The 20,049-nt window shown below is 31.4% G+C and overlaps 1 protein-coding gene across 2 annotated transcripts in view; it reads left to right on the top strand.

Moving 5' to 3' along the window:
- LOC140044558 (uncharacterized) overlaps positions 1–20,049 on the top strand; it is a 44,613-nt gene that overhangs the window by 18,399 nt on the left and 6,165 nt on the right. For both annotated transcript variants that reach the window (XM_072089122.1, XM_072089121.1), the window contains exons 6-15: positions 760–863; positions 2,589–2,732; positions 3,406–3,481; positions 3,676–3,867; positions 4,039–4,176; positions 4,303–5,634; positions 5,918–6,501; positions 14,663–14,776; positions 15,748–15,823; positions 18,689–19,126. In XM_072089122.1, coding sequence (XP_071945223.1) covers positions 760–863; positions 2,589–2,732; positions 3,406–3,481; positions 3,676–3,867; positions 4,039–4,176; positions 4,303–5,634; positions 5,918–6,501; positions 14,663–14,776; positions 15,748–15,823; positions 18,689–19,126 — 3,198 coding nt within the window. The remainder of the gene's footprint in view (positions 1–759; positions 864–2,588; positions 2,733–3,405; positions 3,482–3,675; positions 3,868–4,038; positions 4,177–4,302; positions 5,635–5,917; positions 6,502–14,662; positions 14,777–15,747; positions 15,824–18,688; positions 19,127–20,049) is intronic.

Raw genomic sequence — 20,049 nt, 5'->3', positions numbered from 1 at the left:
TAAATTGTTAACCTTTGCAATGTACCTGATTGTCTAGATCCAGGGGTGCCAGTCATGGTATGCCTTCAGATCAGCCCCATAGAGGACACAATTACAAATTCCTCAGTTTCCTGTAAACAGGATATCGTAAATGTACATTGTACAATGTTGTACAAAATGTTGCATGTGGCTTCCTCCAATCAAAGATTGTATTTTAAAACTAACTATGTAGCTTAATAACAATTAAAATTAATAAAGCTCTGTCTACACTATCAAACTAGTTTGACAAAAACAAGTATGATGTGCCCAAATATGGTAGTGATATTCCCAAATATGGTAGTGATATTCCCAAATATGGTAGTGATATTCCCAAATATGGTAGTGATATTCCCAAATATAGTAGTGATATTCCCAAATATGGTTGTCCCATGACATCTTTGTATCCATATTGGCACCACATTTTTTTGTCACATAGTTTGATAGTGTAGACAGAGTTTAGCCTATCTTAGTAACTGGTTAGAGAAACATTTTGGGGAACATTGTCCTAATTTCTTATTTGGTATGTATAGATGATGTAGTATGTACATTTATGTAAATGTTTACATTTTTCAATGTACCAGTCTTATTTTACATCTTTTTATTGGTATTTTAAACATCCCAGAGGGACCTTTTGGCAGACAGAACATTTTATATTAATGTCACACATACTTGTCTGCATTTGTTTAAATTTTTTTTTTTCGGTAATTTAATATTTATATATAGTTTTTTGTAATTTTACAGAAAATTCTCAAAGTGAAGAACAAATCGATAAATCGGAAATGTTATCATCGAAGCGTAACAACTCTTTAGATAATCAGGACTTGGAAGTACAGTCATGTGATCAGGTAAAGTTGAATGGGATGCCATATAACGATAACGATAAAACTATTAAATAAAATATACTCATATTTTTGTCATTTTTTATTCTCTTTAATATATAGCAGGGTTTACATTGTTTTTTTTATTTACATTTTTTACTCAAATTTATATCAATTGAAATCGTACCGGACGACGAAAAAGGCATTCTTTGGTGTACTTAAACATTCTCGGAACAGTTGTCATGCCAGGGAGTGCAAAGTTGAACCAAAAAAACAATAGGTCTACACAAACAGGATTGATGTAACTAGACTCTATTGTAGACAGGAGATTAATGATAGGCTAGATTCATACATGTTACTTTGTTGTCATAAAAGTTAAGAAGGTTACTCATAGAATCCTACCAGAGGATGTTTCAAAGCGCTGATCCCATTTATTTATTATTTATATAAATTCAACATTTGTATCTATAGACTCTATTGTGGATAGAAAATTAATATAGGCCTAGATTCATACATATTATTATTATTACTGTTTTGTCTTAACACAGCTTTTGCTAAGAAGGTGCTGGTTCGAATCCCACCATAGGAGGATGTTTCAAAGGGCTAATCCTATTGATTTAAATATTTATTTAACATTAGCTATTTTATTTTTATTTATTTATGTTTTTATTGTGAACAAAACCTTCAGTATCATAGTACTGATATCACTGTAGGATAATATAAACAAAAGGTAAACAAATAAAGTAACATTCTTATTATTTATTATTGATATAAAAACCAATCAGTTGTTTTGTGATTTATATATTATTTCACAGTGACTTACAGTATATTGGTTATACTTTGATTTAAGATAGGATTACAGTATTATCTGGTATAAAAGGTGAGATTTTAAGCGTAATAGTGATTGACAACTCTCCCAGGCTTAGATGTTTTAAATTGTATTTATTGACAGACTTGGTGTTTTTGTATTTAATTTTCTACTCAACTGACAATATTGATACTAGTTCAGTTTGTTTTTGTATCGTTAATTGCATCCGCAGTTTTGAAATTGAGATCTGAATTTATTTATGTTTAGTCCAAGTTCATGTTGTTTTAAGTTTCCAGAAACATTTTGATAACCTTTTGTTTGCTGTGGGTACTACTAATATTCTGTTGTTTTTTCTGAGGAGTTTAATTTTTTACTATGTCTATAGCATGTTGGAATTTATATTATATATACCAATCTGGTTATATGATATAAATAAATTGAAATTAAATTAATAATAATGGTAATAATAATATCCTGGATTTATAAAGCGTCCAATGTTGTGAAACCTCTAAGCGCTGTACATATAACCCGGTCAGTTTTAGATAAAACATGTATGGAAATATACTCCCATAATGCAGTAGTATTTGGTGCAAAGTTGTGTCTTGTACCCATTTGTACACCTGGGGGAAGAGAGCCAAACATAAGAAAAGTATCTTTCCTAATGATACAAGCAATGTGACGAGCGTTGGATTCGAACGCACGGTCTTGCGATCAGTAGCTAAACGTCCAATACACTTCTCCACACGCCCTTACAATTATTGATGCGTTCAAAACTATATTAACATTTTCTTGATTTTAGCTTTCAACAATTTTTTTCATACATTATTATGTAATTACGACTTTCACTCCAAACATCAAAGTAAAGTACCAATCTGTAGCCTTTATTGTACCTCCTCTTTTACGTTCACAGATTACTAAATTGGTTACAAATTATTATTTTTAAGGAGCTAACTACAATTCAGATTGCATTTGAGGTACCAGAGACTGGGTCAGAGGTCAATAAACAAGTTGATGACCATGAAGAGCAGGATGTTGGTGAAACACTTGATATTGAGGACATCACAGACATCAATCAGTTACAGAAACTGGTAACCAAATAATTTATAATTCTGTAAATTGTTTTTACAGATGTCTGAATAAAAGAAACAAATAAATTCATAATTCTTATTTCTTTTACCTGAGAATGGTTTTGTACTTTATTATATTCATTATCATAACATTATTTGGAAAATTGTGTTGCTCTGAGATTATAGCACAATACAATACAAAACAAAAACAGAAAAGTAAAAAGTTCATTCAGTGCTCTAAAGTATTATAGAATGAGGGAGGACTGACTTATAGTAAGTAAGTACTGAAAAAAAGAATTTAAAAATATGATGGATTTATTATTAATTTATTTGATATTTAATGGCCTTATTTGAAATAAAGACAGCAACCCCTATTTATTAAGCTTGGTTCCAACTAGGACGCAACGCGAAGACGTAGACGCACAGCAAGCGAGTTGATCAATGACAGTTGACTGTTCGAATAATTCATCACTTGTGATTGATCAACTCACTTATGTTACGTTACATGCTTGCGATACGTCTGTAGTGGGAACCAAGCTTTATTCATAAATTAAATCCAAACTTTTATGTCTGTATACATACTATTGATTCACACAGTGAAATGTGTTATATTATCTATAAATTTATTATGTTTTATCTGTATATAACATGTACAGTATATTAGAATAACACATTTCTTGTTTGTTTTCAAAAGCTTGATGATTGTGAAGATGTGGATGAGAGACGACGCATACGTACTGCCCTCAGGCTTTTAAGGAGACATCACCGAGGTAAGTTCCATACTTTTCCAAACATCTCAATCGGATTTATAACTTTACCCAGTTGGTATATCATTTTAAGTTGATTATAATTTTTTATTTTTTTTTGTAAAATGTTGTATTTTAAAACTCGCTTGCTAGTCAAAAAATTCCAGTCGTTCAGCATTTTTGGAATTGTAAATAAATAATTTTTTTTATTTTTGTAGAAGGGCAAGAACGCGTTAAACCTCAGCAAGATGAGGTTACTATGGCAACACCAAGTGTTTGTGATTCTGAACTAACAGCAGATGGAGAACAAATTCTAGATTCAGAAGATGTTGATGAAGAGGCGGAATCCGAAGAGGAGGCAAAAATGCCAGATTGCCAGACAATTCAAATCGAGTTTGAAGTCCCTCAATGTAAGTAGGCAATTGTTTAAAAAACTAATGTTCGTATACAATAAGATTGTTTATTTTCTGCCTTACTTACCTGAATAAACCAACAATTATAGCCCTGTATCTCTGAATTACGTAAAACATTTTGTTGAGCACACCTATCAGAAAATGGTGTCTCCTAATTATTTTGTGCAGGTGATAAGGATACAGATGATGTTGAGCAAGAGGAGCAGAAAGCAGTATACCCAACACAGTTTGCAGCTTTTGAAAAAGCCATAGAAGGCATGAGTACATTGCTTCAACAAGGCTTGCAAGTTCAGCCCAAGATTTCAGGTATGTAGGCTTACAGTACGTTGGATCTAAGAACACTTCCCTTTAACATTTGAGGAAGTTTGAAGAAAAGTTTGTAGGACTACCTGCCGTACTTAGGATCTAACACTTGTTTTTCTATTGTTACAGAATGTGAACTGGAAAATGAAGACTTTGGTAATGTGTTAGAGGTCAATGTAAAAGAAGAACTTGAAGATAATTCAGAGGAAATGGATTTTGTGACAGAGGAGTTACCAGCAGTAGATGTGGGAGAGATTCAATTTCCAGTTATAGAATCATCCAAGCATGACATGTTTGTTGACAATGCACCAGATACAGTATTACCAGACTTAGATGGACTACATGTTAGTGTTGAACACTCATTGTCCAACTCATGTACACATTGTCACAGAGATCTAGATATAACAGATGGTACTGTAGTGGAAATAATTGATATCAGACCTGATGAAGAGCAACCAGTGGAGAGTGCAATTGTGCTACCAATGACTAGTGGAGAGATTGAGAAAGCCTTAAATGGATTGGATCCAGAAGATAACAGTACACCAGATATTGATGCAAGACCAGATCTTGATGCAAATGAAGGTCTTGATAGGTATGCCACATTAGAGAATCATGCCACACAAGATGTTCCTATGCCAGATGTCGATGCCACACCAGATGACGATTCCATACCAGATGATGATTCCACACCAGATGATGATTCCACACCAGATGATGATTCCACACCAGATGATGATACCACACCAGATGGTACTACACCAGATAACGATTCCACACCAGATGATGATACCACACCAGCATCCACCAGTGTGGAGATTGCAGTCAATCCATCTAAGAACACTTTGCTTTTACAAGATGACACTGCAGAACCATCAGTTATTTCTCTTGATTTTGAACGCGTTGATGATATGTTGCCACTTGATGTTGAGCAATCGGCAACAGAAAATCAGCAAAGTATGTCAGAAATTGATTCGGAATCCATATTAAATGCACTTCCACAAAAAGATCTTCAGAAACTTTCCACAAATAGCAGAGATGATGCAGATGTATTGCAGAGGAAACCAGATTCTGTCACATCAAGCAGGACATCCAGTACCAGTAGCGATCAACAGGAATCACGACCGGGAAGTAGAAACCTAAGAAGTCGGAGTGACCATGAAGAACTGGACATTGGAATGACCAGAGAACCAAAAAGGAGAATGCTATCAAAGACAACAATGTTTCTTAGTGACATCAAAACTCCTGTTTTTGACTCTAGCAACAGTAACTCCAGATCATCGTCAGTATTCGGATCTCGTGCTTCCACTCCGACATCGACGCCACAGTCGTCACGCTCTGGAAGCATTTGCTCTCCTAATAATAAAGTCACTAGCATGAGGAACAAATTTCAATTTGGAGGTGCTGCAAACACAAATTCCTCACACAAATCAACACCTGAACGAGACGCAAAAATAATCAAAGGTACATTTTACCAGTATTCAAAAGAATTATTTGATAAACTATTTCATAGATTTTATTTATAGATTTATTTTTTCTTTAGCAAATATGTCTTCTTGCATTGCATTTATGTATGTTTGTATATGGCAGTCTAGTAGTCTAGCGCCCTCTTTCAAAATAAATGATCATAGAATTAAATGGTTTTTAATTTAGATACTGTTATGAACAAGAATTTTAAAAAGTATTTTTTTCAGTCTGCAAGAGAACTTCATGATACCGTCTAATCTGTAATTGTCTTTTATTTCAGGAATAGCTAAAGGGAAAGTAAGTGGTTTTGCTGCTAAGTTTAATTGTGATGTTTCAACTCCAAAAAAAAACTATTCTTCATCGCCATTGGGTATCAACAAAGATAGAGTGTCTAAATTTATTGAAGCAAAGAACCAAGCTAACAGTCCATTTATATCGAGTAAGACTCAATCGCCATCGAAAATAACTGGTATTGTTTTGTCAAATACTCCAAAAAGTGTATTGGAACGGTACAAACCAATTCAAACATCGGTCAAGAAAGATACGCAACAAAATAAAACGGAAACCAACCCATCGTTTAAAAAATTTGATCAGCTTACAAGGTTGAATTCGCCGTTTGGGAACAGAAAACAACTTAAACTGAAAATTAACTCGAACACTGAGAATCCTGAAATTGAATCAAAGATTTCCTTAACAAAAAATCATTCCATGTGTTTGGAACCGATCACTAAAGGCGCCCTCAAGACAAAGTCATTAATGGAAGATACGATGGACACATCAAGAATGCCAGTGACCAATAGCATGGATCAAAACGGGAATCCTATGGAAATTGAAATTGAAATCGATCTCAGTGAACTAGAAAAGGTAAGTTGAGAAACATTATTTTTTCAGACACATTTTACATTTGTTAAAATTAATTTTCAGCAAACATTTTAACAAAACATCTAATAGCTTGATTGCGCCAAGGAGTGGCAAAAGATGATCTGTGGCCGATAAAGCATGTCACTCTAATAAAAACTTAAAACATACAAAAAATGAAAATAATTAATATAACAAATTTAGATGGTGGTAAAATAATTTTGGAAAATGTAATTTTTTTGAAAGTATATATTTTTTTAAGCATCCAACTTTTGCATAGAAATGAATTTTTTAATATCAACACAACGAAATGATTACCAATTATTTTGTTATAAAGTAGTCTTTCATATTTTTTTTTTTTATATTAAATAATCATTAAAAATAAAATTGGGGATAATATTTTACATTTTTTTTTTTTTTAGTATTAACTCAATAAAAAATCAATTCCTATGAAATGTAATTGTTGTCCACAAACCATTGTGATTTGAAATATTTTTATATAGAAAAGTTACCTGGTTAGAAATCCAGACTTAAATTTCAACCAACTACCACCAAGAGTCTGTATACTAAAGTCTAGTTGCATAGTAGCTCCTTATATGGCATTGGCTGGCACTGAGCTAGCCTACTTATCATTCTGAGCATGTTGTCTTGATAGTAGATAGACAGATGCACTGTTGCCATAAGTAGGTGCATAGGGCATAGATGCTACTGTGGAGATACCAATGTATTGGGTATATAGTTCTTATATTTACTGACCTGTCCTCAGGGAGTTACTGTATACATTTATATTGTTAGTGGCTGACTACTTGTAAGCTTCTTTTCTTTTTTATATGTTATTTGTAATATAATATTTAAAATGCACTGAATTATTGTATTGTTATTTTGTTTTTATTAGTATACAGTTACACTAATAATATTATAGGTGATATTTTTTATTTTTATTTATTTTTTTTGTAGTATATAGTACCATGTATACTGAATAAGTCACAGAGAGAAATAGATTTATTGTTTTATTTTTGGACTTACTATAGAAATTATATTTTTTGTCATTACATTTGCTTATGATAAATATACAAATATTTTCATATGGGAGAAGTACAACATTGAGAAATTGAATATTTTATCATTTCATAACAAAGGATTTTCTCAATCATAGTTTAGTTAAAACTTTACCAATCATCAACTTTAACCCAAATCTTAAATGAAGTGTCAAAATGTGTTAGCACTGATATAATCTGGAACACGTTAAAGAGAAAGTTAGATTTAAACAGCCATAAGCATTCTGGTTGCCATGGAAAAGATGCCTTTAACTAGGAAGAGATAATCGTTGGTTTAAAAGTATTTTAACGGATTAAAGGAATTGTAGTTGATGTATAAAGTGATGGAGTAATATTACTATTTCGTCATTAGAGTTCAGTTACGTTGTTATTATCTGATGTATGTTTTCACGTTTACCCCAGATTAATTAAATTCTTCTGAGGATCTATTTTTGATTAGAAATTCTCTTCTGAAAAATATAGAATACAGATATTGTAATGTCAAAATAATAATATACATCAATAATTTCCATACACACATATTACAATAATTCATTAAATATATCCATTAAAAACACAAAGTCACATATAATAATTCCTAAAACCATCATTTTAAGCCCAAGGTTTATGAACAATTAATCAATAAAATCAAGTAATTAGTGCTAAATACAGGTGCAATGGACACCTGGTGGTAACCCTATTTAAAAACAAATAAATCCTTAAAAATTAACATCTCTGTCCAAATTAATAGTAGACGAAAGTTTTACAGATGTCAAACTCTCTTGTCCTGGTAGGAATGCATTTTATGATTGCATCTCTTTAATTTTTTGTTTAATATTTATCTCTTGGAAAATTTACTTTGTGATGGTTTAAGAGTTAGCGAACAGGGTTGACTGGAAATGGGGTTTGTTTAACAGAACTTCTCCCATTGCTGTAGGCCTACATTGTTTTATAGGCTTGATGTGATGGTGTCCCTTGATTAGGTTCTTGTGTAATATTACAATACCAGTAATTACGTCACCTTTGCTATGATTGGCAGATTCTACTGTTGCATGATGGGTGATGAGACCTAGCTATGGTATGTGATTTAAGTATCTATATGACGCAATTAAAATAGATTCTTGGATATAAGTGTATTCTCTTTTTATTATGAATTAAGTACAACATTCTAATGAAATTACAGCAATCAATTAATATTTATTTTAATAAATTAAAATGACAAATTTTCTACAAATGATAAACCACAAAGCAAGAGTGGATCCAATATTTTGTTTTAATTTAATATAAAAAATGGATATAACATTTAATTTTAGCTGTCGAAGAATAGAGTGTGCATCCCTAGGTACCCAAACCCTCCTCCCCCTCCCCAGTCTCATCCCTGCAAAGAAAATTAACATTTTCCTGATAGTTTTATCGTTGGAAAAATTCTTTTGTTCTGCTCAGATGGAAGCTGTAAGTTTTCAGCAAAATGCTCTAAATTTTTTGACTTGTAAAAGACATCTTGTCTCCTAATATGTAAATTCACGTTTAATTTGAGCTGTTTCTCAGTGGTAACCAAACCTCCTATCTGCATCTCAATTAGCAACCTAGGATGAAACTATACAAAATGCACTGTTCTCCATCAAAATCCAGCTGGTGTAAGTTCTTCTGATGAGCAGGGGTTGTGTTTCATATCTTGCCGTTTATCAGCCTGATTCATTCATTTTTTTACGAGAAAGATCAAAAGTGGTTTGTTTTAAATGACATTATGATTGATGTGACATCTATAAAGGATTACTTACAGTTAATTTTAAGGTAAACTTTCACCAGAAAGGTTCTTCTTCCTATTTGGTTTTGTGATATAAATTAATGTTTACATTTATACTAGATTATTTAGATTAAATTTTGTTTTGATTTACTGTATCATATTATAATGTTATTATATGTAATATTAATTATTCAGTGTTGTAATACATGGGAATGTTCTTAATTTGTAGTGGGCTAAAGACTCTATAATATTAAACTGTCTCCGCACACACACGTTAAAGCTAGGCAACCAAAAATAGAGCTACTGTAATTAGCTAATGTTACAACCAACAAAAGTAGGCCTAAAACAGTACTGATGTGATCAGTTACTAAAACTGTAATATTAACCTCCTTAACTCTGATATAACTACATTTCAGAGCTATTGTATATCTGTTGGAACATTAGGCATGTTTGAATGTAGAAGTTAAACCACAATATTGCAATGGAGAAAATAGCGGGTTTTTTTCGTATTTATTCATATCATTTTCTTGTTGTCTTCAAAAGTTTAACTACCTCTAAGGCAGAAAAAGAAGTTTTATACAATAGTTTTAGGCCATAAATTACAAAATATCTTACCAAAGTACTGTACATTCATTGTTTTGAAAAGTTTACATATAAAGTACCTGAATTAGGAGCTAGTAGTATTCTAGGGCTTGTGTGTTGCTCACCTTCCATCTGAATGAACATCAATGTGTAAGTCAGTCTGGTGTACGTGTAGTAAAGTATTACCCATTCAGACTTAGTTATTAATTTACCCATTTAAGTTTTCCTCATGAACTAATTATCACAAAATTGATGTGTAGGTATTACACCAAGTATACCCAAGTAAATTAATAATTCTAAACGTACCCTACGTATGGTCAATTGATCTATGTGCTCGTGATTCTCCAGAAGTATATAAAGGGAAGTGTATAGTATGTGCAATGTTAATATACCCACAAAGGAGAATGTATTCCTATAATAATAATAATAAAAACTTTATTTAATCATGTCAACACTTGTTCACCTCAATGGTGTTTTCGACAAGGTCGTAAGACATACACAAATCAAATTTAACAATTAAACAATTAACAACAAGAGTTTTACACTTAAATTAGAACTAGAATAGATTGTAAAAGCCAAATTTACAAAAGAATAAACATTCATGAAAAAGTCGGATTACAAAGTAGAATGTTGGGGTTTACGATTTCACAGAACTACCGTTTTAGAGGCTTTATAAGAACAGGCTACCATGAGGGTCTACCTCCATGGCTTAACTGTAAGCCAGTGTAGTCACAAGAAGACCTCATGGTAAGGAACATTGTGCTTTAGGCAAACTACAGTGCCTGTCATGGGAGGCTAGAAAAATTCCAATCAATATCAACAATTTGGAAATATTTTATAAAGAATTTATACATTCCTCCTCATCTTTCTAGTTTCCAAGAAGATGCCTTATAATATTTAATAGGTATTTCAATTTTTTTTTTTCAATTTTTTTTCAAATGAGATTGTTCATCTTTTAAAAGTGAATGTGTAGAAACAAAACAACAACAATCATATTTAATACAAAGGTATGCTCCTCACCTGTCAATTGTGTCACACCGCTATATTTATGTAGAGAGTGTTGCATTTCTACATTGTTGCTAAATAGTTTAAATAGTTTTATTTATTCCTGCTTAAAAACATTTTTTGTTGAATTTAATTTTTTTCTAAATACCTTTTTTTAAAATACTGTTTCTTATAATTATATGCTATAGTAATTTTTATCATCATACCCTTACCTTTTTAATGTTAAACTTTGATAAGAGTTTATATCCATTCTGAAATAAATTGAATATATTTCTTATTACATTTTTTAACTTATGTAAAATATATCTTAATATAAATAATCATACATGTTTACATTTATCTAGTGTAAATGTATTGCACTCACAAATGGCCATCAGAAATGTCATAGTATAGACAAGGCTGTAGCGAGAGGTTAAAAACAACCCAAGACGATGCAAAGATGTTATAATTTATATATAAAATATGACGATTTGTGCTGTGGAATTGGGGTGGGTGGTGAAAATTGAAAATGTCAGACAAGCCAAGCGCCTCGTCTGCCTCATGCTTGTTACAGCCCTGATAGAGTCCAGTAGGATTTGTACCCAGGAAACTGGGATTGCTGTACAACCATAAAGTCACAGATTATATTGGTATGATGTGGAATATACTTATACCTCCATGCTTATACTGAGTAGTTTTTCTAACATTGTAAGTAAAGTTACTTAGTAAAGTCCCAACTTGGTTTAATTAACAAGATTAATGAGTTTATAATTAGCCAATTAATTTTGATTGCAACATAATTTGGTAAATATTTCATAATTTAACAATGATTTAATGATTTGTTTACGGTAATTAAATAATGTAATGTTGGCAAATGAGTGTTAATAATGTGGTTATTCTTATTAAATATTATGATTCATTTGCTAATGGATATTGAAGAAAGCGTAGCATCAACCTAAATTGCATTATACTTGGTGTATAAGACTCGATTTGGGAACTCATATTAGTCACCTTTGCAATGAAATGATTATGGCCAACCCCATACAGGGGACAAACCTATAAAAAGCTATAGAATTTAACTCGTCATCAAAACCTATTTATAATAATTAATGTTCATAAAAGAAAAACAATACATACTGATGTACCCCTTCAACCTATGTTCCACTCCATTCTCTCTTTTCTTTTAATACATTTCTTCTTCATGCCCTTTTTATGTGAAAAAATGACGGAATATGGACAATATTTTACTGTTCAGGTTACTTACTTGTTACTTGTTTGCATAGCTATCCCCATTATTGGGGACATTTCGCCGTCATTGACATTATGTTGACATAGCACAACAATGAGAGACATTAATTTTGATGAGAAGGTCATGGAACACTAATTAATTTTAAAAACAACTAAAATCCTACTATAGGTACCTTATATTTACAAAATAATTTTTTACATTTATTTATCAATTTTTATTTATACCATGGATTAAAAGTACTGTATACTGTTTCTGCATATGATTAATATGCATTATTAATATTAAGAGAACCCATTCTGATTTTGAGGTATATTAAATAGCTAAATCAATCATTCATAAAATTTAAAAGATGTTTTTGTCATCTTCAATAACATCGCTTGTTAGTGTAGTGTTGTAGAGATATTCAAGGTATGTGGAAGCAAGGGTTTACTAAACCTTTAAATAAAATCCTAGCTATGCAGTTCAATTGAAATGTGCAATACAACATAATAATTGCGTTATAATATTATAGTAAGTGATAAATTCAGGTTTATATAGCTAAAGCTATAGACAATGGTGATTCTTTTAAAAAATGAAGTTGAATGGACGCAGTATTGAGAATGTTAACAATTTTGAATCGCATATTTGATTATATTTTATGTAAAGCATTTCTTAAGAATCATCCATGATATAAGTCTATAGTATTATATTTGTTTTAAAGAAAAGTTTAGTAAATTACATATTATATTAACTTTTACATGTATTAAGTTTGTTATGTTTAATAGCTCCACAACTTTGTTATCACTACTGACGTCAATGGTTGCTTATATAAAAGACTTGGTTACCTATCTAAGTAATTTATTAGCAGTGCGTGATGCCTTTTTGATTTAACATGACTTTAAGAAACCCGATCTGAGTCACCGTTACTCAAGAACAGATAATTAACAAAGTTGAAATGTATTTTGTAGAAAATTGAGCATTTCAATTAATGATTACATATAAAGAAGTCATTTCTTCATAGCTGTAACCAAAAAATATTTTATTAAATTCACACACATTTTGTTAATTAATAATATTTTAGAATATTATCTTTTTTATGCTTATAAAATTATATAGAACAGAAATGCTCCTAAATAATGTTATGGTATGCGACTCCAAAAAAAAAGAGAGGCATAAAGTATTTAATTCATTAGGCCTACAAGGTTTTTTTAATTCTATATTCTATCCTTAAACTCTGTCTATACACTATTACACTAGTTTATGTAAAAAAAAAACTGTGATGTGCCCATATATGGACATGATGTTTTATCACTACCATATTTGATCATATCACTACCATATTTAGGCACATCACACTTTTTTTGTCAAATTAGTTCGATAGTGTAGACAGAGCTTAAGATGCTTCAAGTCATTGACCTCTTCTACAATACATATTATTATTATAATTTATGAGTACGGTATAGTGATGTAGAAAAGTACTAATACCTGTGTCAGTTTGAATTTTTATTGACATTAATTTAGTTAAAATATTGCTTTTGATTATTGAGAAAAAAGTACAGATTTTATTTATTTATGTACCAGTGAATTATATCAATTGTTTTGATATGCATCTTTCTTTTATAACTGTTGGATGCACTTTTGATCTGTTGTGTTTGACCTTGGAGGTCATATGAAAAACCAAAGCTAAATAGTTTGCCCAATGCAGATATTGCATGAATTTTCATAGAAACTTAAATTAATTGTGTTTTATTTGTTTATTTTCTAGTTTTGTTATTTTTTAATTTCACTTTCAGTGCTAAAAAAAACACTGTTTAGATAGTTAAAGTATGATAAAATAATAAACATTGTAGAAGTTTAATCATTTTTCTAATTTAAATATGATCATATAATAATAATTTGTTATTCACACATCAATCATAAATCTAACACAGAATTATTAGGTTATATGCATTATCATGCATAGGAAGGATATGGAGGTGTCTTTGATCGGGTTGTTATTTAGTGGCTTGATGTGCAGTGATACCGGCTATTGTATTTACGTTACCAGATCCTGTTTTTCATATTATTATAAATAACGAACATTTCCGACAAAATCAATCAATCAGTAAATCTTTTAAAAAATAAATTATCTTTGTTAAATCAATGCATAGAACCTAAAATGTGATGAAATAAATCTAGTTATTATTTTTATTGTAACCTAATTAATCTATGTTAGTGTTAGTATCTTAACATTGCTGATTTATATGTCACAACATGCAGCATGAAAAACAAACAATGCAAAGATATTGAAGCTGTATATTTGTAAAGTCATCAACATCAAATCAGCTATCTGACCCTTGATTAGTGGGCGTTATAAACAAAACTGTAATCGTGGAAAAAGAGTTACAAGCTCTTCAGTGATTCAAAGATTCTCCCAAAACGGACATGCATGGCCAGGCCCGAAATTCTAGGCTTTCCTGAAAGTTTGGATTTGTTATTTCATAAGAAAATTATCTAAAAAATTACCAAGTTCAAAGAATGTTTTTTTGTGATGTGACGTTGACTGCTGCAAAGATTGTCGATAACACTAACAGTTCTATTGTTTTTCAGTGTGAATTATCTAAAAAGGACGAGGAATATTTTAAGCAGGGAAACGGTACCAGAACGTGCATCATGGCGCCTGATATAGAACATATGGAGAATGTGGGCGAGCTGGAAAAAATGGTAAGTTTTAGTTAATTGAGTTGAATTACAATATGACAAATGTTTGTCCTGCATAAAAAACTATAGAATCAAGAATATTCTTATCCTTGGCATTGTGATGTTGTGTACAAATGTGGAATATAAAAGATGCTTTTGAAATCAGTGCTATAGTAGTAAAGAGTAGAGGTGAGTTCCTAAGGTAAAGTGTTGCCATGTTTACCACCACATCTTCTTTCCTCATCCACCCCCTTAAAATGTATTTTGATATATTTGTGAATGATTTTCAATTGTTGCATTTTTATTTTTATTTTCTTTATAAATATGATATCTTGGTTTTTAAAAACTGCATGAAGTTACGTGTTTTTATTTCTTTTTTATTCAATTCCGGGAAAAAACATTTAAAAATGATATTGGGTTACTTTAATAAATACTCTATCTCAAATACTTCTGTCTTGCTATTTACCAGTTGCAGAACCTACAGATCAACAAGATCCGCCTTCTTGGATATCTTATTCCTCTTAACTTCACATTAAATCAAGTATATTTCAACTTTTGTGGAATTAATTTTTCCAGGTATCTGACAAATAAACCCATCTTCCACAGTATCTTGAAGGACAGAAAGCTTTGAAACGCAGACAACTATTTTGATCATGTGTCATGGGTCTCCGCTGTAATGTTTGGCAACCTTGCTAGTAATAAGATATCCAAAAATAACCTAATTATAATATAGAAGAAATCGTATATGGCTGAATATAATTCAAGGAGATCTCCTAAAGGGTTTTTAATATTATATATTGATAGGCAACTAGAATGTCTTACCTGACAAGTTTTTATGTTGTACCTTATTCTGATGTTGCAATAAAAGGAACATTTTGTATAAAGTTATGACCTACTTCTTCCAATTTGACCTCTGTCTTCTAATTTGACCTCCGTAATTTACCTAATTTGCATGGCATGTGCATGAATGTTTTTGTTTTATTTTGTCTCGAAAGTTGGAAGTAGAAACGGTGTTTGAAGAGAGGAAAAGAATTCGTGCCAGGTTAAGGGAGCTACGCAAAAAAACCAAAGGTAAACTTTATGCTATTTCAACTAGATCATTCAATAAAATGTGAGGTATGATACTTAGCAAATAACTTTCATCTACCACCCTAGTGAAACTTCTGATGGTTCTACTCTTGTAACTGATCATTTGCGCAACTGCAGAAGTTAAGAGATTTTATTTGTTCTACAAAAAATATTTTAAAATATTAAATTATAATTTTGGTATTTGTATTTTTGCATAAACATGTGACCTAGTATCATCATTAAAATAATAAATTACCCATAGTACATTGTATGTAATTCAGTACACCACAGCTTAAGCAACTGATCTCTGCATACAGCAGTTTGACCTCTGTGCCTTCTGACCCAGTTCTTGACAAGATGCAACAGTGTGCTTTCATCTATCTTGTCATAATTTAATTGCTTCTATCTAATGTATGAAAATGAGTGCTCTAATTTTTGTTAGAAAGAAAAGTTCTAGTTAAAAATGTCATCTATTTAACTTGCTTTTATCCTCCTTCTGTATAAAATAATATAGTATCTTAGTATAAAACTGACACCAAATAACGAGACAAGCACTGATTCAACGTTTAGATATTTATTTGATCATCATCGGGGGAGATTTTATTTAAATTTGATAGGCTGTAAAATCGGGAGAGTTGGTTGTACCTACTGTAGGCGGATTTAAATGTTAACATCAATATCAACGTCATCACAATATTTTGATTGGAAATTCACCGACTAGGTCGTTAGCATTTGTCAAAGCTTGTTGTTAATGGAAACAGGTGACAACTGAAGGTGACAAAAGGTGCCACTTTGTCAAATTCTGTGGGTAAATAAAGAATCACACCTGTGCCCATAAATATCAAAGGATCTAAAGTACAGACGTTTAATCATTGTTTATGTTTTTCGGACTACCATGGATTATGGTAACCATCTCTTGCAATCATTATTGTGTCTTTATCTCCCAGAGTTTGGCTAAAGAAAGGCTTGTGTCGTGCTACCTTACGTCCAATTCAAACACAAGTTACTTAGTTACTGTATAGTAGTAGTAGTAGTGTTGAATTTATGGCGCTATCATTAGGAGAAATTTATAGTGACTATTTGTCGCTTCAAGTGCAGAATTGGTCCTAGCATGAAAATAACGTATTATAAATTTTGCAATTTGCTATAGCCTACGCCTCTCTCCAGTTTACTATATTACAGGGCATTATTGTTGCTCCAGGTGCATAATTCAATTCAATTTAATTCAATTCAATTAATTCAAAGTAACATTTATTTCTCTTATCTTATAAAGTTAACAATTGAAAACAATTTGATTAAAATAAGAGGAGCAAAATTTTAAAAAATCATGGAAATAACATAATATAAATTGCAAAATTTGCTATAGCTTACTCGCTTCTCTCCAGTTTACAATGATCTCTACAGGGCACTATTACCTCATTAGCCTGAACTTATATTACCTAATCTAGCTAAAGCTTCCAGTGTTTTAAAGTCGGACTACAATATACTATGATTATCTTCCATATCGACAATGTATTATACATTATTTTTAACTTTAAAAGAATGTACAGCATTTAGATACCGTACCGTATAAAGTCGTTGTGCAATATACTATGATATAGTAAGCACAATGTATTATATTTGCATTGCTTTTAACTTTAGAAGAATGTACAGCATTTAGATACCGTACCGTATAAAGTCGTTGTGCAATACTATGATTATAGTTTAAAGCACAATCTTCCATATGCACAATGTATTATGCGTTACTTTTAACTTTAAAAGAATGTAGAGCATTTAGGTACCAATGTTATTTAAACAAAAGTGTGTTTGCCTTTGATTACGCCGTGCACTAATTAATTTTTTTTTCGTGATGGCATTTTGCGATGTTTGGTGACTGTACGCATCGGCATGCTAACATTTCATCTTGCACCTTGTCATCAGAAACCTTTCAGATTACAGGCCTAGTACCGTACTTGACATTCAAAGTCAGTCAGAAACCTTTCAGATTACAGGCCTAGTACTTGACATTCAAAGTCAGTCATGATTGAAAGAAACAGAAATGTCACTGATGCTAATTATGACAATGGCCCTGTTTCTGCTGCCAAGTAAATACCATATTTAATACCGTATATATACTGTACGGTATATTTTTAGCAGCGGAAAATGGAGATCATAAAAAAAATATACCATATTTTGTATACCATATTTTCGCCACCAAATTTGTGGATAAAATACGGTATTTATAAATTTCTACTGTATTTTTGGTACCCTTTTCTGCTGCCAATAAAAAATATTTTAATTTTCTGTAAGCTTTTTACACATGGATGGATAATCTATAGTCAGCGAAAGTAAGGAACAACATTTGCAAACAATCTGGGGAAACAAATATTTAGGGAAAATTAAAAAGGAACAGAACAGGTAGATTTAAAAAGATAATTTAGCAACAGTTAAAGGAGAGTATGGGGTGTGCGAACTTATCATTGAAACAAGTCAATAACAAAACAGAAAGCAGAGGCTACAATTACATCGCCAAAGAATTTAAATTCTAATTCGAGCAAGGAAGGAATAACTTGTCCCCATTTTGGGGGATCGAAAGGCAGATTGGGTAAAAAAAGATGAATTTTAACACGACCACCCAAGATAGTACTTCTAGCAGAAACAGGGTACTAAAAAATTTGTTATAAAATATACCATTTTACCGTACCGTATTTTGAGGATTTGCAGCAGAAACACGCCCAATGATAATGATAACACTGATGTGATAATGAAAGAATGATTTCAATTAATTTTTTATTGATGAATGATGATTTATTTATCTCTGAAATTTATTTTCTTAATTATTCTTGTATATTTAGAATTTTTTAATTTTTGGAAAATTGCATTTCTTAGATATTACAGAACAACCTACGATTACTGATAGAGAGAGGAGACGACAAAAACGGCAAGAAACAAATATTAAAAATACAGACGACAAAAACAATAATATAAATGAACAAGAATCGACAAAGAAGGAACCAACGACAATAAAACCAAGCACACCCATTGACAATAAACCATCACTTTCAACGCCAAGCACCCCAGTTGATAACAAACCACCGCTGTCAACGCCAAGCACACCCGTTGATAATAAACCTCCGCTGTCTCCGAATAATAACTCTACAGCAATTACCAAAGAAAAACCAGAAACAAAAGTCATAAAAGTTAACAAAGATGATGAGAAATCAGTGGTAACAGATGATGGAAATACAAAAACGACGACAAATATAAAAACTGTCGAGAAAAATGGAGTACAAAGTGTTACAAAATCAATCACTTCAAAATCAGCGGGTAAGATAAAAATGTTTGATTACTTAAACGTAATATTGTTACGCATTTTTTAACAATTATGTTATCACGCAGGTCCAAGACAACAAAGAAGTATTACTTTTTTTAAAGAAGAGATTTATATGTGAGTGAGTGGTCGAGCGGTTAAGACAGTGGAACCGTAATTACGTAGCCATAACATCGGCAGGGGTTCGAGGCTCACTCACTCCATGGTTCTGGTGGTAGAACATGTCTTCTCGGATAAAGACTATAAACTGTAGGTCCAGTGTACACACCTAGCTCGTGTGCACTTTAAAGAACCTGTACATCTTTTGAGACGAGTAGGGGCTTACCCCGGTGTATTAGTACATCACAGCCACCGATCACCAACTGGGCCCTCTGGGAGACCAGTCTTTGACTGAAGAGGTTACCCAGTATAAATATATATTTCAATCAATTTCAATATATCAAGTCTATATCTGTCTACACTATCTAGTTTGACAAAAAAGTGTGATGTGCCCAAATATGGTAGTGATGACATGTCCATATATGGGCACATCATATTTTTATTCTCATTCTCTGATAGTGTAGAAAGACCTTAATACTTACACCCATTAATTTTCTTTAAAAAAAAAATTAAAAGATGGTTCCCAATCCAAATTGAAATTGTTATAAAGTTGTTAGCATTTTTTAACATTATATTTACAGTACCTGTATAACAATAGCATAATAATATAATAATAATAATTAACAGTATAATAATTACAATAATATAAAATAGAATTAATAATATATTTATAAAAGACTAGAATAGGTTTAATGTTTTAACTTTAGTTTATAATATGTACAGTATTATATTATTATATTATATATTCTATAAATGTTAATACTGTAATAATAACTAGTATAAACAAAGCAAGGCAACTATTTATTTTTTCTCTGTGACT

Source organism: Antedon mediterranea, chromosome 3 (assembly GCF_964355755.1).
Source record: "Antedon mediterranea chromosome 3, ecAntMedi1.1, whole genome shotgun sequence".
In the NCBI taxonomy this organism is placed as follows: domain Eukaryota; kingdom Metazoa; phylum Echinodermata; class Crinoidea; order Comatulida; family Antedonidae; genus Antedon; species Antedon mediterranea.
Note: the sequence above shows the minus strand (reverse complement) of the source record. Positions and strands in the feature narration are given on the sequence as shown.